The following is a 27,901-nucleotide window of genomic DNA, read 5'->3' as shown; positions in this document are numbered from 1 at the left end:
GGGTTGGGGTCCGGGCACCGGACCGATCGATCGTAATGATCGTAATGGTAATGATGGCCGGGGACTGTACTGAGCGCCGGGGTGGATCCAGGCGGGAATGATAATTGATGATAATGCTGATGATGGTATTTGTTAAGCGCTCACTACGTGCCAGCGCTGGGGGAGATACGGGGTGATGGGGTTGTCCCGCGGGGGGCTCGCGTGCTTCATCCCCGTTTTGTAGATGAGGGAACTGAGGGACAGGGAAGTGAAGCGATTTGCCCGGAGTCACACAGCTGCTAAGTGGCGGAGGCGGCATTAGAACCCACAACCTCTGACTCCCACGCCCGGGGTCTTTCCGCTAAGCCACACTGCTCCTCACGTTTGGACAATTTGTCCGGCCGTCTCCCCCGATTAGACCGTGAGCCCGTCGATGGGCGGGGACCGTCTCTATCCGTTGCCCAGTTGTCCATTCCAAGCGCTTAGTCCGGTGCTCTGCACAGAGTAAGCGCTCAATAAATACTATTGAATGAATGAACGAATGAGAATCATGTCTACAGAGTCTACTATCCTCACTCCAGGAGTCAGTACAGGATTCTGGATCCAGTAGTAAGCGGCAAGAGCCCGGGCTTGGGAGTCAAAGGACGTGGGTTCTAATCCCGGCTCTGCCACTTGTCCGCTGCGTGACCTTGGGCAAGTCGCTTCGCTTCACTGGGCCTCAGTCCCCTCATCTGTCAAATGGGGATGAAGACCGTGAGCCCCACGTGTTTACTTATATTGATGCTATTGATGCCTGTCTGTTGTTTTTTTTTGTTTTGTTTTGTTGCCTGTCTCCCCCTTCTAGACCGTGAGCCCGTCTCTGGGCAGGGATTATCTCCATCTCTTGCCGAATTCTGCTTTCCAAGCGCTTAGTACAGTGCTCTGCACACAGTAAGCGCTCAATACATTCATTCATTTATTCAATAGTATTAATTGCGCGCTTACTATGTGCAGAGCACCGTACTAAGCGCTTGGAATACATACCATCGAATGACCGAATGACTACAGTTGCCCTGCGATTCCGTCTCCTGTCATGCTAAGAGAAGCAGCGTGGCTCAGTGGAAAGAGCTCGGGCTTAGGAGTCAGAGGTCACGGGTTCAAATCCCGGCTCCGCCACCTGTCAGCTGTGTGACTTTGGGCAGGTCACTTAACTTCTCGGTGCCTCAGTTCCCTCATCTGTCAAATGGGGGTTAAGACTGTGAGCGTCCCGTGGGATAACCTGATGACCCTGTATCTGCCCAAGTGATTAGAACAGTGCTCGGTGCATAATAAGCGCTCAACAAATACCAACATTATTATTATTATTATTATTATTATTATTAAGAGGGCAACTTTCCACATGAGGCCAACCGCATCATCGCTGGAAAAATTCTTTCCGCTCCCATCTCAGGGAATCCAGAGGCCCAGCCCAGTGGTGGGAGGGAAGTCTAATAATAATAATGTTGGTATTTATTAAGCACTTACTAGGTGCAGAACACTGTACTAAGCGCTGGGGGAGATACAGGGGAAGGAGGTGGTCCTATGTGAGGTTCACAGTTAATCCCCATTTTCCAGATGAGGGAACTGTGGCCCAGAGAAGTGAAGTGACTTGCCCACAGTCACACAGCTGACAAGGGGCTCGTGTCTCAGTGGAAAGAGCACGGGCTTTGGAGTCAGAGGTCATGGGTTCGAATGCCACCTGTGCCACTGCTTAGCTGTGTGACTGTGAGCAAGTCACTTAACTTCTCTGTGCCTCAGTTACCTCATCTGTCAAATGGGGATTGAGACTGTGAGCCCCTCGTGGGACGACCTGATGACCCTGGATCTACCCCAGCGCTTAGAACAGTGCTCTGCACATAGTATGCGCTTAACAAATACCAATATTATTATTAAGGGGCAGAGTCGGGATTCGAACCACGACCTCTGACTGCCAAGCCCGGGCTCTTTCCACTGAGCCACGCTGCTTCTCTAGGGAACGGGTCCCCGCCATCTTACCTGGACCATGGTGGACACGGGGTGGACCCGGGACAGATTCTTCAGGAGAGACTCGATCAGATCAGCGACGCTTAATCCGATCGCCCAGTTGGTGTAGCCTTTCAGCTTGATCACTTCGTAGGCACTGCGTGAAACGGACAGACAGATCAAGGAAAACCCTTTTTGAGGTGTTAAATAATAGTAATGATAGTATTTGTTAAGCTCTAGGGAAGCAGCGTGGCTCAGTGGAAAGAGCCTGGGCTTCGGAGTCAGAGGTCATGAGTTCGACTCCCGGCTCTGCCACTCGTCAGCTGTGGGACTGTGGGCGAGTCACTTCACTTCTCTGGGCCTCAGTTCCCTCATCCGTAAAATGGGGATTAACTGGGAGCCTCACGTGGGACGACCCGATGACCCTGTATCTCCCCCAGCGCTTAGAACGGTGCTCGGCACATAGTAAGCGCTTAACAAATAGCAACATTATTATTACTATGTGCCGAGCACTGTTCTAAGCTCTAAGCAACTCTTATTACAATATTTAATCATCATATGCTTATAATATATATCATAATCACTGCATTTAATAATAACTGCTCTTATCGTTATGGTATTTAGTAACTAAAATGTCCGGAGAAGACACCGAGGCCGGGAAAAGTCCCGGAAAAAGGTGGCAGAGGACGGAAGAGCCGACAGAGAGGTTATGGTTGGCGGTAGAGGACGGGGCGTCCCGGGGAAAACAGATAGTGATAATGATAAATAATAAGAGTGGTGGTACTTGTTAAGTGCTTACTATGTGCCAAGCACTGTTTTAAGCACTGGGATAGATACAAGGTCATCAGGTTGTCCATGTGGGGCTCACAGGGTCATTCCCCATTTTACAGATGAGGTCACTGAGGCACAGAGAAGTAAGTGACTTGCCCAAAGTCACCCTGCTGATAAGTGGCGGGGCCAGGAGTAGAACCCACAACCTCTGACTCCCAAGCCCGGCCTCTTCCCACTGAGCCACGCTGCTGCTCTTTTATGGTATTTAATAATAACAGCTCTTATAATATTTAATAATCGTCACCATATCCCTATAACATATAATTATGATCGTAATTATTGCATTTAATAATAATAATAACAATAATAATAGTAATGTTGGTATTTATTACGCGCTTACTATGCGCAGAGCACCGTTCTAAGCGCTGGGGGAGATCCAGGGTCACCGGGTCGTCCCACGTGAGGCTCGCGGTCTTCATCCCCATTTTGCAGATGAGGGAACTGAGACCCAGAGAAGCGAAGTGACTCGCCCACAGTCACCCACAGTCGCCCACAGTCACCCAGTGGCCTCAGTTCCCTCATCAGGAAAAAGGGGATGGAGACTGGGAGCAACATGTGGACGGGGACCGGGTCCAACCTGATTTGTTTGGATCCACCCCAGCACTTGGGACGGTGCTTGGCACATTGTAAGCGCTCAACAAATACCGTAATAATGATTGTTAGAGAAGCAGCGTGGCCCAGTGGAAAGAGCACGGGCTTTGGAGTCAGGGCTCATGAGTTCGAATCCCAGCTCCGCCACTTGTCGGCTGTGTGACCGTGGGCGAGTCACTTCACTTCTCTGGGCCTCGGTTCCCTCATCTGTAAAATGGGGACTAAGACTGTGAGCCCCACGTGGGACAACCCGATTCCCCTGTGTTTACCCCAGCGCTTAGAACAGTGCTCTGCACATAGTAAGCGCTTAACAAATACCGACATTATTATCCCCTTCCCCTCCCCACAGCACTCGTGTCTATTGGGATCTATTATTTATTATTCTATTTATTTTATTAATGATGTGTCTATATCTATGACTCTATCTATTTTGATGCTATTGATGCCTGTCGACTTCTTTCGCTTTGTTCTGTTGTCTGTCTCCCCGCTTCTCGACCGTGAGCCCGTTGCTGGGCAGGGATTGTCTCTATCTGTTGCCCAGTTGTACTTTCGAAGCGCTTAGTAGAGTGCTTTGCACACCGTAAGCGCTCAATAGATACGATTGAATGAATGAATAATTCATATAGTGATTTGTATTAATGTCCATCTCCCCTCTAGATTGTGAGTCTCCCCCTCTAGACAGTGAGCTCACTGGGGGCAGGGAAGGTGTCTTGTTTGCTGTTGTGGTGTCCTCTCCCAAGCGCTTAGTACAGTGCTTCGCAAAATAGTAAGCACTCATTAATATGTTTGAATGCATGAATGAGTAGTAAGCACTTAAGAAATTCTTATTAAACAATAAATGAATTGTGGTATTTGTTAAGCGCTTATTAGGTGCAAAGCACTGTTCTAAGCGCTGGGGGATACAAGGGGATCAGGTTGTCCCACGTGAGGCTCACAGTTTTAATCCCCATTTGACAGATGAGGTCACTGAGGCACAGAGAAGTGAAGTGACTTGCCCACGGTCACACAGCTGACCAGCGGCAGAGCCGGGATTCGAACCCATGACCTCCGACTCCCAAGCCCGGGCTCTTTCCACTGAGCCACGCTGCTTCTCTGACATTATCACTATTATCATCAAGTGCCGGCGAGTCACTTCCGATTCATAGCGACTCTAGGGATGGATAGAGCCCGGGCCTGGGAGTCAGAAGGTCATGGGTTCTAATTCCGGCTCCACCACTTGTCTGTTGTGTGATCTTGGGCAAGTCACTTCACATCTCTGGGCCTCAGTTCCCTCATCTGTCAAATGGGGGTGAAGACTGTGTACCCTATGTGAGGACCCAGACTGTGCCCAACCCAACCGTGTCTGCAGCGTGGCTCAGTGGAAAGAGCTCGGGCTTGGGAGTCAGAGGTCATAGGTTCGAATCCCGGCTCTGCCACTTGTCCGCTGTGTGACTGTGGGCAGGTCACTTCACTTCTCTGTGCCTCAGTTCCCTCGTCTGTAAAATGCGGATTAAGATTGTGAGCCTCACGTGGGACAACCTCATTCCCCTGTATCTCCCCCAGCGCTTAGAACGGTGTTCTGCGCGTTGTAAGCGCTTAACAAACACAAACCTTATTATTATTATCGTATCTACTCCAGCGCTTAGAACAATTCCTGGCACATAGTAAGAGTTTAACAAATACCATTATTATTATTATTATATTTTCTCCGGAACCTCCTGTCTTCTGCCATAATCTCTTAACAGATACTATTATTATTGAAGGAACACGGTCCAGTGGCAAGAGCCCGGGCTTGGGAGTCAGAAGACCTGGGTTCTAATCCCGACTCCGCCGCTTGTCTGCTGTGTGACCTTGGGCAAGTCGCTTCACTCCTCTAGGCCTCAGTGACCTCATCTGTCAAATGGGGATGAAGACGGTGAGCCCCACGTGGGCCAACCTGATGACCTTGCATCTCCCCCAGCGCTTAGAACAGGGCTCGGCACATTGTAAGCACTCAACAAATACCGTCGTCATTGTTATTATGCCTTTTTAAATTCTTATTTTTCCTCCTCCTCCCACTCAAGGCTCCCCCCCCGGGCCCTTGACGCCCCAGCCGCACTGACCTGTCGACCACCATCTTATGCACCTCCTTCCAGTTCTCGTCGTCTCCTTCCGACCCCATGGCGGGGTTCAGCTCCTGGAGAGAAACCCCGGCGACGTTCACGCCGCTCCACACAGCCACTGCCATGGGGGAAAATAATAATAAGGATGGCATTTGTTAAGCGCTTACTGTGTGCCAGGCACTGTTCTAAGCGCTGGGGGAGACACAAGGTGATCCGGTTGTCCCACTTGGGGCTCACGGTCTTCATCCCCATTTTACCATGAGGTAACTGAGGCACAGAGAAGTCGAGTGATGTGTCTATATCTATGATTCTATTTATTTTGATGCTACTGATGTCTCGCTACTCGTTTTGTTTCGTTCATTCATTCATTCAATAGTATTTATTGAGCCCTTACTATGTGCAGGGCACTGGGTTAAGCGCTTGGAATGGACAATTCGGCAACAGATAGAGACCATCCCTGCCCGATGACGGGCTCACGGTCTAACCGGGGGAGACAGACGGCAGAGCAAAACAGAACAAAACAAAAACAAGACCGCATCATCAAGATAAATAGAATGAAGGGATTGGACACCTCATTAACAAAATAAATCGGGTAATAAATAAGATATACAAATGAGCACAGTGCTGAGGGGAGGGGAAGGGGGAAGAGCAGAGAGGAGGGAGAGCGGAGGGAAAGGGAGGGCTGAGTGTGGGAAGGCTTCCCGGAGGAGGTGAGCTCTCAGGAGGGCTCGGAAGAGGGGAAGAGAGGGAGTTTGGCGGAGGGGAGGAGGGAGGGCGTCCCGGGACCGCGGGAGGACGCGGGCCGGGGGTCGACGGCGGGACGGGCGAGGACGGGGGACGGCGAGGAGGCGGGCGGCGGAGGAGCGGAGCGTGCCGGGTGGCCGGGGGAAAGAGAGAAGGGAGGAGAGGTAGGAGGGGGCGAGGGGACGGACGGCCTCGAAGCCTAAAGTGAGAAGTTTTTGTTTCGTGCAGAGGTCGACGGGCGACCACTGGAGGCTTTTAAGAAGGGGAGTGACAGGCCCACAGCGTTTCTGCGGGAAGATGAGCCGGGCGGCGGAATGAAGAATAGACCGGAGCGGGGAGAGACGGGAGGAAGGGAGATCAGAGAGGAGGCTGACACGGTAATCCAGCCGGGATATTAGGAGAGCCTGGACCGGTAAGGTAACCCTTTGGGTGGAGAGGAAAGGGCGATTCTTAGCGATGTCGCGAAGGTGAGAGCGGCAGGCGTCGGTGACGGATCGGATGTCTGGGGGGAAGGAGAGAGCCGAGTCGAGGACGCCGCCGAGGTTGGGAGCCTGTGAGACGGGAAGGACGGTGGGGCCGTCCACGGTGACGGGGAAGTCAGGGAGAGGATGGGGTTTGGGAGGGAAGATAAGGAGTCTCCCCCCTTCTGGACCGTGAGCCCATTGTTGGGCAGGGAATGTCGCTATCTGTTGCCCAATTGTACTTTCTAAGCGCTTAGTACAGCGCTCTGCACACAGTAGGCGCTCAACAAATACGACTGAATGAATGAATGAGTGAATGATCTGGACATAAGTGGTGTGGGACCGGGAGAGGGGATGAAAAAGGGAGCGAGTCGGGGCGACGCAGAAGGGAGGGGGAGATGAGGGAAGGGGGGCGCAGTCAGGGAAGGCTTCCTGGAGGAGACGGGCCTTCAGTAAGGCTTTGAAAAGAGGGGAAAGTCACCGTCTGTGGGATTTGAGGAGGGAGGGGGTTGCAGACCAGAGGCAGGATGTAGGTTAGGGCTGTGTGACGTTGGGCAAGTCACTTCACCTTGCAGGGACTCCGTTTCCTCAGCTGTAAAATGGGGATAACATTTCTGCTCTTTGCCTGGGTGGGATGATAACTGGGTCTCATTAATAATAATAATTCATAATTATGGTCCCCACTAAGCGCTTCCTATGTGACAGGCACCCTTCTGAGAGCTGGGGTAGATACAAGGTAGTCAGGTCGGACACAGCCCCTATCCGGCACAGGGATGAAACACTTAATTCCCATTCTCCAGATGAGGGAACTGAGGCCCAGAGAAGTGAAGTGACTTGCCCAAGGTCACACAGCAGGCATGTGGCTAGAATCCAGCTCCTTCTGACTCCCGGGCTCGGGGGTCTATCCACTAAGCCGCGCTGCTTTTGCTGTATGGTTATGTGGTATCTACCTCAGTCCCAGACACAGAGTAGGCGTTTAACAAATACCATCATTTTTATTATTAGATAAGGAGTTGAATCCACGTGAATTCAGTTCGACAGAAAAGATGAACGTCAGATGTCCCTTCTAATAATAATGTATTTAATAATAACGTTGGTGTTTGTTAAGCGCTTCCTCTGTGCAGAGCACTGTTCTAAGCGTTGGGGTAGATACAGGGTCATCAGATAGTCTCACGTGAGGCTCACAGTTTTCATCCCCATTTTCCAGATGAGGTCACTGAGGCCCAGAGAAGTGAAGTGACTTGCCCACAGCCACCCAGCTGCCAAGTGGCAGAGAGGGGATTCGAACCCATGACCTCTGACTCCCAAGCCCGGGCTCTTGCCACTGAGCCACGTGAGCCCGTTGTTGGGCAGGGATTATCTCTATCATCTGTTGCCCAATTGTCCATTCCAAGCGCTTAGTACAGGGCTCTGCACTCAGTAAGTGCTCAATAAATACAAATGAATGAATGAATGAATGAATGAATGAATGAATGTCTCTGATCTGCTCCAAGCTGACTGCCTCTGCCGTCATTTCCCGTCGGACCGATTTATGCTCAGTCGATCAGTCAGTCATAGCAGTCGCATTTATTGAGTGCTTAAGGTGTGCAGAACACTGTACTAAACACTCGGGAGAGGAGAATATAGCAATATAATAATAATAATAATGTTGGTATCTGTTAAGCGCTTACCATGTGCAGAGCACTGTTCTAAGCGCTGGGGGAGATACAGGCTCATCAGGCTGTCCCACGTGAGGATCATAGTTAATCCCCATTTTACAGATGAAGGAACTGAGGCCCAGAGAAGTGAAGTGACTTACCCACGGTCACACAGCTGACAGGCGGAGGAGCCGGGATAATAATAATAATAATAACGTTGGTGTTTGTTAAGCGCTTACTATGTGCAGAGCACTGTTCTAAGCGCCGGGGTAGACACGGGAATCAGGTTGTCCCACGTGGGGCTCACAGTCCCTATCCCCATTTTACAGATGAGGTAACTGAGGCACCGAGAAGTGAAGTGACTCGCCCACAGTCACCCAGCTGACAAGCGGCCGAGCCGGGATTCAAACCCGTGACCTCCGGCTCCCAAGCCCGAGCTCTTTCCACCGAGCCACGCTGCTTCTCTGAAGGGCCTGGGTTCTAATCCCAGCTCCAGCACTGCTGTGGGACCTTTGGGCAAGTCATTTCACTTCTCTGGGGCTCAGTTCCCTCGTCTGTAAAATGAGGATGAAGACCGTGAGCCCCACGAGGGACGGGGACCGTGTCCAACTTCATTCGCTTCTATCTCCCCCTGCGTTTAGTAAAGTGCCGGTCACATACTAAGCGATTACCAAATAACATCATTATTACTTCAGGTGGGACTGGCAAAGAGTGACAAACGCCAGGGGCCGGGAGTGGGAAGAACTTGGGTTCAAATCCTGGCTCTGACACGTGTCCGCTGGATGACCTTGGGGAAGTCTCTGGGCTGGGATCGTCTCTATCTGTTGCCGAAGTGTCCATTCCAAGCGCTTAGCCCAGTGCTCTGCACATAATAAGCGCTCAATAAATACTATTGAATGAATGAATGAAAGTCACTTCACTTCTCTGGGCCTCGTTTACTTCATCTGTAAAACGGGGATGAAGATTGTGAGCCCCAGGTGGGGCGGGGACTGGATCCAACCTGATGACCTAGTATCTCCCCCAGCGCTTAGAACAGTGTTCGTCACACAGTTAGCACCCAACAAGTACTCATTCATTCATTCCATCGACTTTATCGAGTGCTTAGCGTTTGCAGAGCACCGTACTCAGCTTGTTGTCGTGGGCAGGGAATGTGTCTGCTTATTGTTGTTTTGGCCTCTCCCAAGCGCTTAGGACAGCGCTCCGCACCCAGAAAGTGCTCAGTGGATACGATTGATGACTGAGTGAATGACTAGTCAGGGCTCGGGAGAGGCCAGTAGAACAATAAACGGTAATAAAAGAAGCAGTGTGGCTCAGTGGGAAGAGCTAAGGGCAAAGTTAAGGAACAGAGCAAAAAGCTGGGCCTATACTTGAATGTCAAGAAAACAGAGATCACGACACCTGGAAGTTTGAACCCACTGGTGGCGTAGAAGATTGAAAGTGTTGATAATTTTTCCCTCCCGGGATCGAGAATCAATAATAAAGGAACTGGTAGCCAAGAAATAGGCCGAAGACGGATGTTAGAAAGACTTGCTACGGAGAGGCCGGGAAAAGTCATGAAATGGGCCGATGTAAAAATAGCCCCCAAAATACAGATTGTCATCAGCGTTGGCTCAGTGGAAAGAGCCCGGGCTTGGGAGTCAGGTCAGGTCGTGAGGTCGTGAGTCACAGCCGGGTGACCGTGGGCGAGTCACTTCGCTTCTCTGGGCCTCAGTGACCTCATCTGTCAAATGGGGATTAACTGTGAGCCTCGCGTGGGACGGCCTGATCACCCTGTATCTACCCCAGCGCTTAGAACGGTGCTCGGCACCTAGTAAGCGCTTAACAGATACCAACACTATTATTATTATCTCTCTGGCGTTTCCGGTGACGGTATATGGATCCGAAAGCTGGACAGTGAAAAAACAGGATACACGGACCATCGATTCTTTTGAAATGTTGTGTCGGAGAGGGATTTGGCCAATACCACGGACTGCCCGAAAGACAAATAAAGGGATTTTGGAGCAAATTAAACCCAAGTGGTCTTTGGAAGGCCAGATGACTCGATTTAGATGAGCAGATTTTGGACACGTGATCAGGAGGATGGATTCTCCGGAGAAGACACTGAGGCTAGGAAAAGTCCAGGGAAAAGGTGGCGGAGATAGGCCGGCGGCGAGACGGAGAGAGACCACAACCACGATAACGGAAGAACCGTTTAGAAAGGTCGCGGATCATGGCAGTGGACGGGACGTTCCGGAGAAAGCGTATCCGTGGAGTCGCTATGAATCGGAAACGCCTCGACGGCACAGAATGATGATAATAATGACACTGAGGAGCTGATAGTCCAGAGGGGGAGACAGACATGAATAGGAATGAATAAATGAGACATAAAAAATGATAACAAATAAATGGTGGTATCTGTTAAGCGCTTACTATGTGCAAAGCACCGTTCTAAGCGCTGGGGGATACAAGGGGATCAGGTCGTCCCACGTGGGGCTGGCGGTCTTCATCTCCATTTTCCAGATGGGGTCACTGAGACACAGAGAAGTGAAGTGACTTGCCCAAAGTCACACAGGCGGCAAGCGGCGGAGCCGGGATTAGAACCCATGACGTCTGACACCCAAGCACGGGCTCTTTCCACAGAGCCAGGCTGGTTAAGCGGCGCGGGGTTGGGAGGGGAGATGAATAAAGGAAGCAAGTCAGGGTGAGGCAGAAGGGAATAGGGAAGAAGAGGTAAGCGCTTGGGAGAGGACAATACGACGATAAACAAAAATATTCCCTGCCCGCAAGGAGCTCCCGATCTCATGGGGGAGACAGGTGTGAATATGAATAAATGAATGTCAGATATGGGTATAAATCCTGTGGGGCTGGGAGGGGGGATAAATAAAAGGGATCATTTGTTATTTTTTCAACAAACGCCGCACTTATTAGCATTGTTAATTAGACTGTAAGCCTGTCAACAGGCAGGGATCGTCTCTATCTGTTGCCGAACTGTCCATTCCAAGTGCTGAGTACAGTGCTCTGCACAGAGGAAGCGCTCAATAAATGTGATTAAATGAATGCATATTAACTACGAGTATATTATATGATATTATACGTGTATATTATACAGCAATGTACTATTATAACCATAACAATACTATTATGTCACTAGGTATCATATTGTAGCAATGATTGTTATATATAAAATTATGTTGCTATGCCATTATAATCATAATATTATTATGTTGTGAATATATTGTTGATATGTCACATCATTATAATTACAATGACAATCAATATTGATAATGATAATGATGATATTTGTTAACTGTTTACTACGTGCCAAGCACTGTTCTAAGCGCTGGGGGGGATACAAGGTAAGCAGGTTGTCCCACGTGGGGCTCACCGTCTTCATCCCCATTTTGCAGAGGAGGTCACTGAGGCCCAGAGAAGTGAAGCGACTCACCCAAAGTCACACAGCTGAGAAGCGGCAGAGGCGGCATTAGAACCCACGACCTCTGACTCCCAAGCCCGGCCTCTTGACCCTGATTGTTAATTAATATTATGCGAAGCAGTGTGGCTCAGTGGAAGGAGCCTGGGTTTAGGAGTCAGAGGTCATGGGTTCGAAACCCGACTCTGCCCCTTGTCAGCTGTGTGACTGTGGGCGAGTCACTTCACTTCTCTGGGCCTCAGCGACCTCATCTGGAAAATGGGGATGAAGACTGGGAGCCTCACGTGGGACGACCTGATTACCTTGTAACTACCCCAGCCCTTAGAACAGTGCTCGGCACATAGTAAGCGCTTAGCAAATACCAACATTCTTCTATTAATGATTATGAATGATTATGATGATTATGTTAATGATTATTATATTGCATATTGTATTGTTATAATGATTATATATTATTGTATTAATGGTTATTGATTCATCTTGTTCACATTAATGAGACCACCCCTGTTATTATGATTCGTATTAGCAGCATGGCTCAGTGGAAAGAGCCCGGGCTTGGGAGCCAGAGGTCATGGGTTCGAATCCCGGCTCGGCCACTCATCAGCTGTGTGACTGTGGGCAAGTCACTTCACTTCTCTGGGCCTCAGTTCCATCATCTGTAAAATGGGGATGAAGACGGTGAGCCTCCCGTGGGACGACCCGATGACCCCGTATCTCCCCAGTGCTTAGAACAGTGCTCGGCACATAGTAAGCGCCTAACAAATACCAACGTTATTATTATTAAAATGGGAATGAAGACTGTGCGCCTCACGTGGGACGACCCGATGACCCCGTATCTCCCCCAGCGCTTAGAACGGTGCTCGGCACATAGTAAACGCTTAGCGGATACCAACGTTATTATCATATTAATGATTATTGATTCGTCTCGTTCATATTAATGAGACCACCCCTGTTATTACGATTCGTATTAGTACTAATGAAAGTACTTTACCGCTGGAGTCTCCGTGCTCGCCGAGGATCCAGCCGTGGCAGCTGCTGGGGTGAACGCCGAGCTTCTCGGACATCAGGAAGCGGAAACGGGCGGAATCCAGATTGCAGCCGCTCCCGATGACCCGGTGCTTGGGCAGACCGCTCAGCTTCCACGTCACGTACGTCAAGATGTCCACTGCCAAAGGAAACCGGGACACGGGTCAACGTGGCCACCCGGGAATCTGATCCTCCCCACTTAACGACGATCGGATTTGCTACTAATAATAATCGGGGTAGTTAATAATAATGATGATGTTGGTATCTGTGAAGCGCTTCCTATGTGCAGAGCACCGTTCTAAGCGCTGGGGGAGATACAGGGTCAACAGGTTGGTCCACGGGAGGCTCCCAGTTAATCCCATTTTACAGATGAGGGAACTGAGGCACAGAGAAGTGAAGTGACTTGCAGCGCTTACCAGGCGCCAGGCACCGTACTAAGCACTGGGGCGGACCCAAGCAAATCAGGTTGGACCCAATCTGGGTCTCACGTGGGGCTCGTGGTTTATATATTTTTATTACCCTATTTATTTTGTTAATGAGATGTACATCCCCTTGATTCTATTTACTGCCACTGTTCTCGTCCGTCTCCCCCGATCAGACCGTGAGCCCGTCGGTGGGCAGGGACCGTCTCTATCTGTTGCCGATTTGTCCACTCCAAGCGCTCGGTACAGTGCTCTGCACATAGGAAGCGCTCAGTAAATGCTATTGAATGAATGAATGAATCCCCATTTTATAGATGAGGGTACCGAGGTACAGGGAAGTGAAATGATCTGTCCAAGGTCACACAGCACTCAAGGGGTGGAGCCGGGATTAGAACCCATGACCTTCGGACTCCCAAGCCCGGGGTTCTATCCACCACGCCATGCCGCTCCCCCGCAGTAAGCCAAGAGTTTAGTATGTGCCAGGCCCCGGACTGAGCACTGGGGCGGATCTCCGCTCCGCGTTAACGGACGCTAGTCTGTAAGCTCGTCTCTAGACTGTAAATTTGCCGTGGGCGGGGAATGTGTCTGTTTATCGTTCTTTTAGACTCTCCTAAGCGCTCAGTACAGTGCTTTGCACACAGTAAGCGCTCAATAAATACCCCTGAACGAATACAAGCTGACGGGGTCGGACACCGTCCCTGTCCCACACGGGCCTCTACGGTCTTGATCGCCATTTGACGGAGGAGGGACCGAGGCCCGGAGACGCGAAGCGACTTGCCCGAGATCCCACAGCAGACACGTGGCGGAGCCGGGACTAGAACCCAGGTCCCTCCGACTCCCGGGCCCTAATAATGATAATGGTGCTGATGGTATTTGCTAAGCACTTACTGTGTGCCAAGCACTGTTCTAAGCCCCGGGATAGGTGATCAGGTTGTCCCATGCGGGGCTCACAGTCCTAATCCCCATTTTCCAGATGAGGTCACTGAGGCCCGGAGAAGTGAAGCGCCTTGCCCAAAGCCACACAGCTGACAGGTGTGGGGGGGGCGGGATTAGAACCCACGACCTCTGACTCCCAAGCCCGGGCTCTTTCCACTGAGCCTCCACTCTGCCTCCCAGGCCCCGGCTCTTTCCGTTAGGCCGCACCGTTCGCGTTAGGAGCAAAGCGGGTAGACTGGGATGCGGCGGGCGTGGGACAGATTCAAGGAAGCCTTGCGCTTGAGAAGCGGCACGGCCTGATGGCGAGCCCCCGGAGTCAGGGGGCGTGGGTTCTAATCCCGCCTCCGCCCCCCGTCCGCTGTGTGACCTTGGTCGAGTCAAGTCACTTCTCCGGGCCTCGGTTCCCTCAGCTGTCAAACGGGGATGAAGACCGGGGGCCCCACAAGAGACGGGGACTGGTTCCATCCCGGTTAGCTCGTATCCACCCCAGCGCTTAGAACAGTGCTTGACCCACACTAAGCGCTTAACAAATACCCCATTGATTATTATTATTATCGATTGACTGGTTGATTGATTGATTGATTGCCATCGTTCTCGGCCCCCCCCTCCCCCTCTCTGACCGTAAGCCCGTCGAACGGCAGGGACCGTCTCTATCTGTTGCCGACTCGTTCCTTCCAAGCGCTTAGGCCAGTGCTCTGCCCATAGTAAGCGCTCGATAAATACTACCGAACGAACGAATGGACAGTCCACGGGCCGGGGGAGGGAAGGTGAAGAGAGCGGAGGCGAGCCCGTCGCGGGCGGGGAATCCTCCCTCTTCGCTGCCGAATTATACTTTCCAAGCGCTCAGTCCAGCGCTCCGCGCCCAGCTGGGCGCTCGATAGATACGATCGCTGACTGAAGGAGGGACTGCGGGCGGACCCGGGTTGGAAACGACGATGATGGTGCAGTCGGGGCTGTGCTTGACGATCTGGGGGACGATGAACTTGAAGACGTTGACGTTCCGCTGGACCAGATTGAGGCGGCTCTCCCCCTCCTGCTGCCGGACCCCCGCCGTCACCACCACGATCTTCGAATTGGCCGTCACCGAGTAATCTGCAGCCGAGAGCCGGACGGACGGGAGGACGGAGAGACGAGCGGAGGGGACGGAGAGGGACGACACGGCCATCAGTAGATCCACATATACGGTCTGTAGCTCTCATACATACACGCATATGATAACGGCGGTGTTTGTTAAGCGCTTACTACGTGCAGAGCGCCGTTCTAAGCGCCGGGGGAGATACGGGGCCATCGGGTCGTCCCACGTGAGGCTCACAGTTAATCCCCATTTCACAGATGAGGTACGTGAGGCGCAGAGAAGTGAAGTGACTCGTCCGCAGTCACACAGCTGACAGGTGGCGGAGCGGGAATTCGAACCCATGACCTCTGACTCCCAAGCCCGGGTTCTCGCCACTCAGCCGCGATAGATATAATAATAATAATACTTCTCGGTGCCTCAGTTCCCTCATCTGTAAAATGGGGATGAAGACGGTGAGCCCCACGGGGGACGACCTGATTCCCCTGTGTCTCCCCCAGCGCTTAGAACGGTGCTCGGCACATAGTAAGCGCTTAACAGATACCAACGTTATTATCATTATTATCATTATTATTATAATGATGATGATGGCATTTGCTAAGGCATTTGCTAGGTGCCAAGCACTGTTCTAAGCGCTGGGGGAGATACACGATTACAGAACGCCCGTCGATGGGCAGGCATGGTCTCCATCTGTTGCCGAATCGTCCATTCCAAGCGCTTAGTACAGTGCTCTGCACATAGTAAGCGCTCGATAAATACTATTGACTGAATAAATGAACAAGCCCCACGTGGGGCTCACCGCCTTCGTCCCCATTTTGCAGATGAGGTCACTGAGGCCCAGAGAAGCGAAGTGACTTGCCCACAGTCACACAGCAGACAGGTGGCGGAGCTGGGATTAGAACCCATGAGATATAGACACCCATATAGAGAGTCTAGGTCTCTTATATATATGATATATATGGGATTAGAATCCATGAGATATATATACACCTATATAGAGAGTCTAGGTCTCTCGATATCTGAATCTACTGACGGAGCTATTGATGGATATGTACGGCTATATACGATCCATCGATGTATATATCTATAGATAGAGATATATACATAAATATACATCGTAATGTTGGTATGTGTTAAGCGCTCACTATGTGCACGGCACCTTGCTAAGCGCTGGGGTAGACACAGGGGAATCAGGTTGTCCCCCGTGGGGCTCGCGGTCTTCATCCCCATTTTCCAGATGAGGTCACTGAGGCCCAGAGAAGCGAAGTGACTCGCCCACGGTCACCCAGCTGACAGGTGGCAGAGCCGGGATTCGAACCCATGACCTCTGACTCCCAAGCCCGGGCTCTTTCCACTGAGCCACGCCGCTTCTCCATATACATACACACACACACACACACACACACATATATATATATATACATTAATATAGCCTTACATATCCATCAATAGATCCATCAGTAGATTCACTGATATCACTTAGCGGTAGATTCCACTACTAGATATTTAGGGATCTCTTGACGGATACAGATGGATCAACTGATGGATGTGTACGGCTATATACGATCCATTGACGTATATATCTCTAGATATAGATGAATAAATAAATATACACATTTATACGTCAATATAGCCATACACATCCATCAATAGATCCATCTGTATCCCTAGAGAGATCCATACATATATATTAGTGGAAAGTGCCCGGGCCTGGGAGTCAGAGGTCGTGGGTTCTAATCCCGGCTCCGCCCCTCGTCGGCTGGGTGACTCTGGGCGAGTCACTTCACTTCTCTGGGCCCGTGACCTCATCTGGAAAATGGGGATGAAGACTGTGAGCCTCATGTGGGACAACCAGATTACCTTGTATCTCCCCCAGCGCTTAGAACAGTGCTCTGTACATAGTAAGCGCTTAACAAATCCCAACATTATTATTATTATTATTATTATTAATAAAATGGGGATTGAGACTGTGAGCCCCACGTGGGACAGGGACTGTGTCCAACCTGATCTGCTTGTATCCACCCCATGGCTTAAGCACAGTGCCTGGCACATAGTAAGCACTTGACAAATATCACAATTATCATTACTACTATTACTAGTACTATAAAAATAGATCATATATATCCATACATATCCATCTATAGACCCATATAAATTCATGTATATCCATTAATACATCACACACATAGAAATTTATAGAGATATCTCCATCAATCGATCTCAAATACACAGACATATATCAGTATATATATATATATATCAATAGAAGCAGCGCGGCTCAGTGGAAAGAGCCGGGGCTTGGGAGTCAGAGGTCATGGGTTCGAATCCCGGCTCCGCCATCTGTCAGCTGTGTGACTTTGGGCAAGTCACTTCACTTCTCTGGGCCTCAGTGACCTCATCTGTAAAATGGGGATTAACTGTGAGCCTCATGTGGGACGACCTGATGAGCCCGTATCTCCCCCAGCGCTTAGAACGGTGCTCTGCACATAGTGAGCGCTTAACGAATACCAACATTATTATTATTATCTATATGTATGTATGCGTGTGTGTATAAATATATATATACATGTATATCCATCAGTAGATTTCACACACACTCACACCTACATATATGAACATATAGACACCTATAAATTCCACTGACGGTGTGATTCCTAGATCCTCTGTTCTCCGAGGATATTACTAATAACAATAATAATAATGATGATATTTGTTAAGTGCTTACTATGTGCCAAGCACCGTTCTAAGCTCTGGGCACTGTTCTAAGCGCTGGTGATGGTATTTGTTGAGCGCTTACTATGTACCAAGTACCGTTCTAAGCGCTGGGGTGGATAGAAGGTCATCAGGTTGTCCCAGGTGGGGCTCACGGTCTGAATCCCCATTTTCCAGATGAGGGAACTGAGGCACCGAGGAGTGACCGGCCCGAAGTCGCCCAGCTGACAGGTGGCAGGGGCGGGATTCGAACCCACGACCTCTGACTCCCAAGCCCGGGCTCTCGCCACTGAGCCCCGCCGCTTCTCCTTAAAGGTCAGGCCGTGCTCTAGCCCGTCAGTCGTATTTTTCGCGTGCTGAGCACTGCACTAAACACTTGGGGGAGGACGATAGAACAATAAACCGACAGATTCCCTGCCCACAGCGAACTGACGGTCTGGAGCCCAACCTGGCTCCGGCTGCTGGGTGACCTTGGGCAAGTCATTTCTCCTCTCTGGGCCTCAGTTTCCTCATCTACAAAACAGGCCTAACAAACGACCACCTCTTCCTTTCGTACTCAGTGGTATTTATTGAGCACTTACTGTGTGCAGAGCACTGTACTAAACGCTTGGGAGAGGACGCCGGAATAATAAACAGACACATTTCCTGCCCACAGCGAGCTGACGGTCCATTCATTCATTCAATAGTATTTATTGGGCGCTTACTGTGTGCAGAACACTGTACTAAGCGCTTGGAATGGACAATTCGGCAACAGATAGAGACCGTCCCTGCCCAGTGACGGGTTTACAGTCTAGACACGCGGAAACAGCGTGACTTGCTTGAAGTGACTTGCCCAAGGCCACCCAGCAGTCGAGGGGTGGACGCTGAGTACGGTCCACAGTGGGAGCTCAGTAAATACCTTCACTGCTACTATGAGACCGTGAGCCTCGTGCGGGACGGGGACTGTGCCCGATCTGATCGGAGAAGCAGCGTGGCTCAGGGGCAAGACCCGGGCTTGGGAGTCAGAGGTCGTGGGTTCTAATCCCGGCTCCGCCCCTTTCCGCTGTGTGACTTTGGTCACTTCACTTCTCTGGGCCTCAGTTCCCTCACCTGTAAAATGGGGATGAAGACTGGGAGCCCCACGTGGGACAACCTGATCGCCTTGTAGCAGCGTGGCTCAGTGGAAAGAGCCCAGGCTTGGGAGTCAGAGGATATGAGTTCGAATCCCGGCTCTGCCACTTGTCAGCTGGGTGACTGTGGGCGAGTCACTTCACTTCTCTGGGCCTCAGTTCCCTCATCTGGAAAATGGGGATGAAGACGGTGAGCCTCACGTGGGACAACCCGATGACCCTGTATCTACCCTAGCGCTTAGAACAGTGCTTTGCACATAGTATGCACTTAAATACCTATATTATTATTAATCCAGCGCTTAGAACAGTGCTTGGCAGATAGTAAGCGCTTAACAGATATCATTATTATTATTTTTTTCTATAGGGGAGATGACAGTCTGGTGTTGATCGCTGCGCAGCGGAGACGGGGAGAAGGGAAGCTACCTTTGTCAGCCACAATCTTAGGCGTCTGGAGAAATAAGCTCCCGTGTTGAAGATCCATCATTTCTCCTTTGAGCTTGTCTTCTAACACGTCCACGAGGGCGAGCTCATCCGTGAGGCTCTAGAAGACAAAAGAATCGCCGATATAATAATAATAATAATAACAATAATATTGGTATTTGTTAAGCGCTTACTATGTGCCAAGCGCTGTTCTAAGCGCTGGGGAGGATACAAGGTCATCAGCTTGTCCCACGTGGGGCTCATTTTCCAGATGAGGGAACCGAGGCCCAGAGAAGTGAAGTGACTTGCCCAAAGTCACATAGCTGACAATTAGACATCAATTAGACCGTAAGCCCGTCATTGGGCAGGGATCGTCTCTATCTGTTGCCGATCTGTCCATTCCAAATGCTTAGTACAGCGCTCTGCACATAGTGAGCGCTCAATAAATACGATTGAATGAATGAATGAATGACAAGTGGCGGAGTCGGATTAGAACCCACGCCCTCTCACTCCCGGCGTGACTCGGTGGCAAGAGCCCGGGCTTGGGAGTCAGAGGTCACGGGTTCTAATCCCAGCTCCGCCGACTGTCAGCTGTGTGACCGTGGGCAAGTCACTTCACTTCTCCGGGCCTCAGTTCCCTCATCTGTAAAATGGGGATGAAGACGGTGAGCCCCACGTGGGACAACTCATCACCTTGTATCTGCCCCAGCGTTTAATAGTAATAATAATGTTGAATAATAATAATGAATGAATGAACAAGCCCCATGTGGGGCTCACCGTCTTCATCCCCATTTTCCAGATAAGGTCCCTGAGGCCCAGAGAAGTGAAGCGACTCGCCCAAGATCACACAGCAGACAAGGGGCGGAGCCGGGATTAGAACCCGTGACCTTCTGACCCCCAGCACTATGTCTGAGAGCTGAGAGATATGCGGGGGGGGGAATGGTAAAGTTTCCCTGAATTCCCAAAGATGAATTAGGCCCCCAGTTGGAACCCTGATCAAGTTTCTCCCTCCGAGACTAATAATAATAATGTTGGTATTTGTTAAGCGCTTACTGTGCGCAGAGCACTGTTCTAAGCGCTGGGGGAGATACGGGGTCATCAGTTTGTCCCACGTGAGGCTCACAGTGTTCTTCCCCATTTTACAGATGAGGGAACTGAGGCCCAGAGAAGCGAAGTGACTCGCCCACAGTCACCCAGCTGACAAGTGGCAGAGCCGGCATTCGAACCCATGACCTCCAGCTCCCAAGCCCGGGCTCTTTCCACTGAGCCATGCTGCTTCTCCATCCAGCTATTTTGTAAGCGCTTAACAAATACCAACATCATCATCATCATCATAAATACCATTCTTACTGCTCTCCGACCTCCTCCACCCTCTTTCACCAAGCCGAAGTCAAAAGGTTTTTGTTCACTCCATTCATTCAATGGTATTTATTGAGCGCTTACCCCCTGCAGAGCCCGGTACACTAAACAAGACACATTCCCTGCCCACGATGAGCTGACTGTTCATTCATCCGTTCGACCGTATTTATTGAGCGCTTACTATGTGCAGAACACTGTACCAAGCGCTTGGAATGGACAATTCGGCAACAGATGGAGACCGTCCCTGCCCATTGACGGGCTTCCAGTCTAATCGGGGGAGACGGACGGACAAAAACAAGACAACTTAATCGCGGTAATAATAATAATAATAATTATGATGATGTTGGTATTTGTTAAGCGCTTACTCTGTGCAGAGCACTGTTCTAAGCGCTGGGGTAGACACGAGGTCATCAGGTTGTCCCACGTGAGGCTCACAGTTAATCCCCTTTTTCCAGATGAGGTCACTGAGGCCCTGAGAAGTGAAGTGACTCGCCCACAGTCACCCAGCTGCCAAGTGGCAGAGCCGGAATTCGAACCCATGACCTCTGACTCCCAAGCCCGGGCTCTTTCCACTGAGCTACACTGCTTATTGGTGCCGAATGGTACATTCCAAGCACTTAGTACAGCGCTCTGCACATAGTAAGCGCTCAATAAATACTACTGAATGAATGAGAAAGGGGCCGGTAAACATTCGCCCACAGGGCACGGGCCTGGGAGCCAGAGGACCTGGCTTCTCATCCCGGCTCCGCCACTTTGTCCGCCGTGTGACCTTGGGCAAGCCATTTCAGTTCTCTGGGCCTCAGTTACCTCATCCGTAAAACGGGGAACAGGAACGTGAGCCCCACGTGGGACCGGGACCGCGTCCAGCCCCATTTGCTTGTATCCACTCCAGCGCTTACCACGGTGCCCGGCACCTAGTAAGTGCTCAACAGATCCCATGATTATTAATCCCAGCTCAGCCACTTGCCCGCTGGGTGACCTTAGGCAAGTCACCGCACTTCTCGGTGCCTCGGTCTCCTCATCCGTAGCGAGGAATTCGGAGCCCGTTCTCCGTCCCGCTACGAGCCCCCGGTGGGACGGAGACTGCGCCGACCTGCTTATCCTGCTTCTATTCCTGATTATTATCATCCTGATATCTTGATATCTATTATCTTGATCACCCTCTAAATCTCCCCCAGCGCTTAGAACAGCGCTCTGCACCTAGTAAGCGCTTAACAAATACCAACATTATTACGATTATTCCGAGGCTTACTAAAGTAGGCCCATAGGAAACCCTCAATAAATGCCATTATTATTATTCCCGATCATTTCAGGTGAAGACCAGAGCGGAGAATGGACAGGCTGAAATGACCCCCAGCACCGGAACCAAGGTGATCCTGGATGTCGCGGGGCTATTTTTGGCCGGAACGTGGGATCGAGAGGACGTTTGGATAGCTCAGCTCCCGGGCCTTTGTTCGGAAGAAGAGCCAAGAGGCAGAAATTGGCATTTCGCTGCCAGGAAGGAAGGGACCCACGTGATGGCTCTTTATCCCTCGGGAGCTCCGCATTTAGATGCCCTTGTGCTCACAAGCATTCTAAGCGGCTCAAAGACGCGCGTGGGCGCAGACCGAAGCCTTTTTCCTTTTCATGGTATTTTTCTAAATGCGTACTACGTGCCGTGAACGGTATTAAGCCCTGGGTAATGACCGTTAACTGCGGTATTGTTAGGCACTTATTACGTGCCAGGCGCTGTACTAAGCGCCGGGGTGTGTGGAAGAAAAACGTCACAGACTCTGTCGTGTTTAAAAAGGGGATGTCAGAGACAGGTTTTTTAATAACGTTGGTATTTGTTAAGCGCTTACTCTGTGCCGAGCACCGTTCTAAGCGCTGGGGGAGATACGGGGCCGTCGGGTCGTCCCACGTGAGGCTCACGGTTAATCCCCATTTTCCAGATGAGGGAACTGAGGCCCGGAGAAGTGAAGTGACTCGCCCACAGTCACACAGCTGACAAGGGGCAGAGCCGGGGGTCGAACCCATGACCTCTGACTCCGAAGCCCGGGCTCTTTCCACCGAGCACCGCTGCTTCTTCCAGAGGTTGAGACGGTGACGATGATGGTATTTGTTAAGCGCTTACGATGCGCCAAGCACTGTGCTAAGGCGCCTGATGGGAGGAGATTTTCCTGCTCAGCTCAGCTTCAAGCAGCAGTCTCTTGCTCCGTTACTTGTCTGCTGCGTGACCTTGGGAAAGTCACTTCACTGGGCCTCAGTTCCCTCATCTGTGAAATGGGGATGAAGACCGTGAGCCCTACGTGGGACAACCTGATTACCTTGTATCCTCCCCAGCGCTTAGAACAGTGCTTGGCACATAGGAAGCGCTTAACAAATACCAACATTATTATTATTATTCAAATGATCAGAAGAATACAATGCAAGGGAAATAGTCTAGGATAGAAAGCAGTGACTCCGGGGGCTTTTTTTTCTTTTATTACTACAACATTCATAATATCATCGGAATACGATAGTTCCGGCTCCACCACCTCTCTGCCGCGTGACCTTGAGCGAGTCACTTTACTTCTCTGTGAAATGGGGATGGAGACCGTGAGCCCCACATGGGACAGGGACTGTGTCCAACCCCATTTGCTTGGCTCCTCCCCAGCGTTTAGTAATAATAATGATAATAATAATGTTGGTGTTTGTTAAGCACTTACTACGTGCAGAGCACTGTTCTAAGCGCTGGAGTAGATACAGGATATCAGGTTGTCCCGCGTGAGACTCAGCCTTTATCCCCATTTTACAGATGAGGTAACTGAGGCACAGAGAAGTGAAGTGACTCGCCCACAGTCACACAGCTGACAAGTGTCGGAGCCGAGATTCGAATCCATGACATCTGACTCCCAAGCCCGGGCTCTTTCCACTGAGCCACGCTGCTTCCCCTACCGTGCCTGGCAAGTAGTAATCACTTCACAAACACCATAATTGTTATTATTATGAGAAATACGCTAGGAGAGAAAGCAGTAAGCCCTCGGGGGTTTTCCGTTCAGCTCTGATCCTGCTTTATTCTACGTGATTGGATAATAATGATAAGCAGGACCAGGGATTAGAACCCACGACCTTCTGACTGCCAGATCCGGGCTCTATCCACTATGCCATGCTAAATATCAGGTTGACCACAGTCCCTGTCCCACGTGGGACTCACAGTCTTCACCCCCATTTTAAATTGAGGTCCAGAGAAGGGACTTGCCCAAGGTCACACAGCAGACAAGGGGAAGAGCCGGGATTAGAACCCAAGTCCTATTGACTCCCAAGCCCAGGCTCTATCCACTAGACCATGCTGCTTCTCGACGCCTTTCTCCATCATAGTGATTGAGGTATTTGTTACAGTGCTTAGTTACTTGGGCCGAGGACTGGGGTACACATAAGATAATAATAATAATAATAATGGTATTTATTTGGTGGTTACTATGTGCCAAGCACTTTTCTAAGCACTGGAGCAGACACAAGGTCATCAGGTTGTCCCACGTGGGGCTCCCAGTCTTCATCCCCATTTTACAGGTGAGGGAACTGAGGCCCAGAGAAGTGAAGTGACCAAAGTCACACAGCGGAAAGGGGCGGAGCCGGGATTAGAACCCACGACCTCTGACTCCCAAGCCCGGGTCTTGCCCCTGAGCCACGCTGCTTCTCCGATCAGATCGGGCACAGTCCCCGTCCCACACGAGGCTCACGGTCTCCTAGTAGCAGGGAAGGTATTTACTGAGCTCCCACTGTGGACTGTACTCAGCGTCCACCCCTCGACTGCTGTGTGGCCCTGGGCAAGACACTTCACTTCTCTCGGCCTCCGTGACCTCATCTGGGAAATGGGGATGAAGACTGTGAGGCCCATGTGGGATACTGTCCAACTTGATGAGCTTGTATTTCACCAGCGCTTACAACAGTGCTTGGGAAAAGAAGAAGGAGAAGGAGGAGAAGAGAAAAGGAGAAGAAAAAAGAAGAAGGCAGAAGAGGAGGAGGAGAAGAAAGAAGGGGAAGAAGGAGAAAGAGAAGAAGAAAGAAGGAGGAGGAAGAGAAGGAGGAGGAGAAAGAGAAGAAGGAGAAGGAGAGAAAGAAGAAGGAGGAGGTGAAGGTGAAGGAGGAAAAGAAAGGGAAAAAGGAGAAGGAGGAGGAGGAGGAGAAGAAGAAAGAGAAGAAGGAGAAGAAGAAGGAGGAGGAGGAGAAAGAAAAGAAGAAAAGACGGAGAAGAAGGAGGAGAAGAAAAAGGAGAAGGAAGGCAAAGGAGGAGAAAGAGAAAGAGAAGAAGAAAAAGAAGGAGGAGGAGGAGAAGAAAGAGAAGAAGGAGAAAAAGAAGAAGGGGAAGGAGAAGGAGGAGGAGAAAAAGAAGAAGGAGGAGAAAAAGAAGAAGGGGAAGGAGGAGGAGGAGGAGAAAGGGAAGAAGAAGAAGAAAGAGGAGGAGGAGGAGGAGGACAAGAAAGGGAAGAAGGAGAAGAAGAAAGAAGAGGAGGAGAAGGAGGAAGAGGAGAAGGAGAAGGAGAAGAAGAAAGAAGAAGAAGGAGAAGAAGGAGGAGGAGGAGGAGGAGAAAGAGAAGATGGAAAGGGAGGAGGAGGAGAAGCAGAAGAAGGAGAAGAAAGAAGGAGGGGAAAGAGAAGAAAGAAGAAGAAGCTTACTGCAGGCAGGGAATGTCACTGTTCATTGTTGCATTGTGCTTTCCCAAGTGCTTAGTACAGTGCTCTGCACACAGTAAGTGCTCAATAAATACGACTGAATGAATAAAGTAGAAGAAAGAGGAGGAGGAAGAGGAGGGGGCAGAAGGGAGGCAGAAGGGGGAGAGGGGGAGAGGAAGGGAGAGTGGAAGGAGGGGTGGTCGTGAGCAGGAGGTGGGGGAAGGAGGCAAAGGGGCAGGAGGGCCGTGGAGGGGTGGCGGGAGTCAGGAGGGAGAGGAGGAGAGGGAAGCTTGTCTCTCATCCCCCTTTCCCCTCTGGGATGTTACTCTGCCCTCCTGGACTTGGATGGGAGAATCAAGCCCAATAATTCTATCAATCAATCAATCAATCAATAGTATTTATTGAGTGCTTACTGTGTGCAGACCACTGTACTAAGCATTTAATAACAATAATAATAATAATGTTGGTATTTGTTAAGCGCTTACTTTGTGCAGAGTACTGTTCTAAGCGCTGGGGGGGATATAGGGTCATCAGGTTGGCCCCCGCGAGGCTCACAGTCTCAATCCCCATTTTACAGATGAGATAAGTGAGGTACAGAGAAGTGGAGTGACTTGCCCACAGTCACACAGCCACGTGCCTGCCGTAAGAGCTTGGTCAAGTCACTTTACCTTTCTGGGCCTTAGTTTCTTCACATGTAAAGTGGGGGTTAAAGACTTGTTCTCCCACCTTTTTAGACCGTGGGAAAAGAAATGTGTCTGACCTGATTATCTTGTATCTGCCCCAGTGCTTAGTCCAGTGCTTGGCACGTAATAATAATGTTGGTATCTGTTAAGCGCTTACTATGTGCAGAGCACTGTTCTAAGCGCTGGGGGGAGATACAGGGTCATCGGGTCGTCCCACGTGAGGCTCCCAGTTAGTCCCCATTTTCCAGATGAGGGAACTGAGGCACGGAGAAGCGAAGCGACTCGCCCACGGTCACACAGCTGCCGAGTGGCGGAGCCGGGATTCGAACCCGTGACCGCTGACTCCCAAGCCCGGGCTCTTTCCACATAGGAAGTGTTTCACAAATGCCATACTCTCCCAAGTGCTTAATATAATAATAATAATAATAATAATTCAGGTATTTGTTAAGTACTCATAAGTGCTTAGTACAGTATCCCACTCCCAGTACGTGTTCAACAACTATGTGCCGAGGACTGTACTAAGCGCTGGGGTAGATTCGAGATCACCAGCCTGGACACTGTCCCTGTCCCACGTGGGGCTCACCGTTTCTGCAGGACGGACGCGGCTTTAAAATCCCCGTTTTACAGACGTGGACACCGAGGCTCAGAGAGGTGAAGCGACTTGCCCAAGGTCACCCAGACGGGCGAGGGATTAGGATCCGGGTCCCCTCGAGTCCCAGAGCCGGGTTTTTTCCGCTAGGCCACCGTGTCCACCCTCCCAGCTGTCGCGGAGAAGATTCTGGATTTATACCTTAAGCCTCGGGAAGATTAAAAATACCCACACAAGAATTGTCCGCCCCAAACCCCCCTGGCACCGATCGACCGCCCGGCTGCCAACACAAAGAAGTAGCGTGTGCTCAGCGGAGGAGAAAGCTCGCTTTATCGCCTGCACCGTAGAGAGCACGGGAATGAGAGGAAATAAACCAGAAAACGGGCTCCCTCCCCAGAAACATAACCCTGAGCGTGGCGTTGTGGCTAGAGCCCGGGCCTGGGAGTCAGAGGTCATGGGTTCCAATCCCGCCTCCGCCACTTGGAACGGGAAGGCCTTTCTGTCTGGGGCGGAGGTGGGATGGGCAACCACTGGGAGATCTTGAGGTGTGGGCAGAGCCCGGGCCTGGAGTCAGAAGGTCATGGGTTCCAATCCCGCCTCCGCCACTTGGAACGGGAAGGCCTTTCTGTCTGGGGCGGAGGTGGGATGGGCAACCACTGGAGGATCTTGAGGTGTGGGTAGAGCCCGGGCCTGGAGTCAGAAGGTCATGGGTTCCAATCCCGCCTCCGCCATTTGACCGCCGCGATCGTCGTATTCCATTTACACGATAGGATGAACGAACGAAGGCGGAACTGGGATTAGAACCCAGGTCCTTTCGACTCCGGGGGCCGTGCTTTATTCCCTAGGCCAAGGTGCTCGATTGATTGATTGACTGATTAAAAAGACTAGAAAGATTAAAGATTAAACGGTGAAAAAGATGGGAAAGATCAGTAGTTATGTCATCATCACTTCTTTAACTGCGATTTAGATACAAATTATATAACAGTGAGAACGGTGGTACTTCATTCATTCTTTCATTCAGTTGTATTTATTGAGCGCTTACTGTGTGCAGAGCACTGTACTAAACTCTTGGAATGTACAACTGGGCAACAGATAGAGACAATCCCCGCCCGACAACGGGCTCCCGGTCTAGAAGGGGGGAGACGGACAACAAAACGAAACAAGTAGTCAGGCGTCAATGCCATCAAAATAAATAGGATTACAGATAATAATAATAACGTTGGTG

At 50.6% G+C, this 27,901-nt stretch overlaps 1 protein-coding gene across 2 annotated transcripts in view; it reads right to left on the bottom strand.

Annotated features, from left to right (window-relative positions):
- The window catches only part of LDHB (lactate dehydrogenase B), a 43,429-nt gene that overhangs the window by 795 nt on the left and 14,733 nt on the right, over window positions 1–27,901 (bottom strand). The window contains exons 3-7 of one of the 2 annotated variants that reach the window (XM_029058716.1): window positions 19,414–19,531; window positions 15,016–15,189; window positions 12,705–12,878; window positions 5,463–5,580; window positions 1,993–2,116 (exon numbers count right to left, since the gene is read on the bottom strand). In XM_029058716.1, the coding sequence (XP_028914549.1) occupies window positions 1,993–2,116; window positions 5,463–5,580; window positions 12,705–12,878; window positions 15,016–15,189; window positions 19,414–19,531 (708 nt within the window). The remainder of the gene's footprint in view (window positions 1–1,992; window positions 2,117–5,462; window positions 5,581–12,704; window positions 12,879–15,015; window positions 15,190–19,413; window positions 19,532–27,901) is intronic. The other variant, XM_029058717.2, reaches the window with a different exon arrangement.

Source organism: Ornithorhynchus anatinus, chromosome 2 (genome assembly GCF_004115215.2).
Source record: "Ornithorhynchus anatinus isolate Pmale09 chromosome 2, mOrnAna1.pri.v4, whole genome shotgun sequence".
Taxonomy (NCBI): Eukaryota; Metazoa; Chordata; class Mammalia; order Monotremata; family Ornithorhynchidae; genus Ornithorhynchus; species Ornithorhynchus anatinus.
This window is presented reverse-complemented; position numbering and strand designations above follow the sequence as displayed.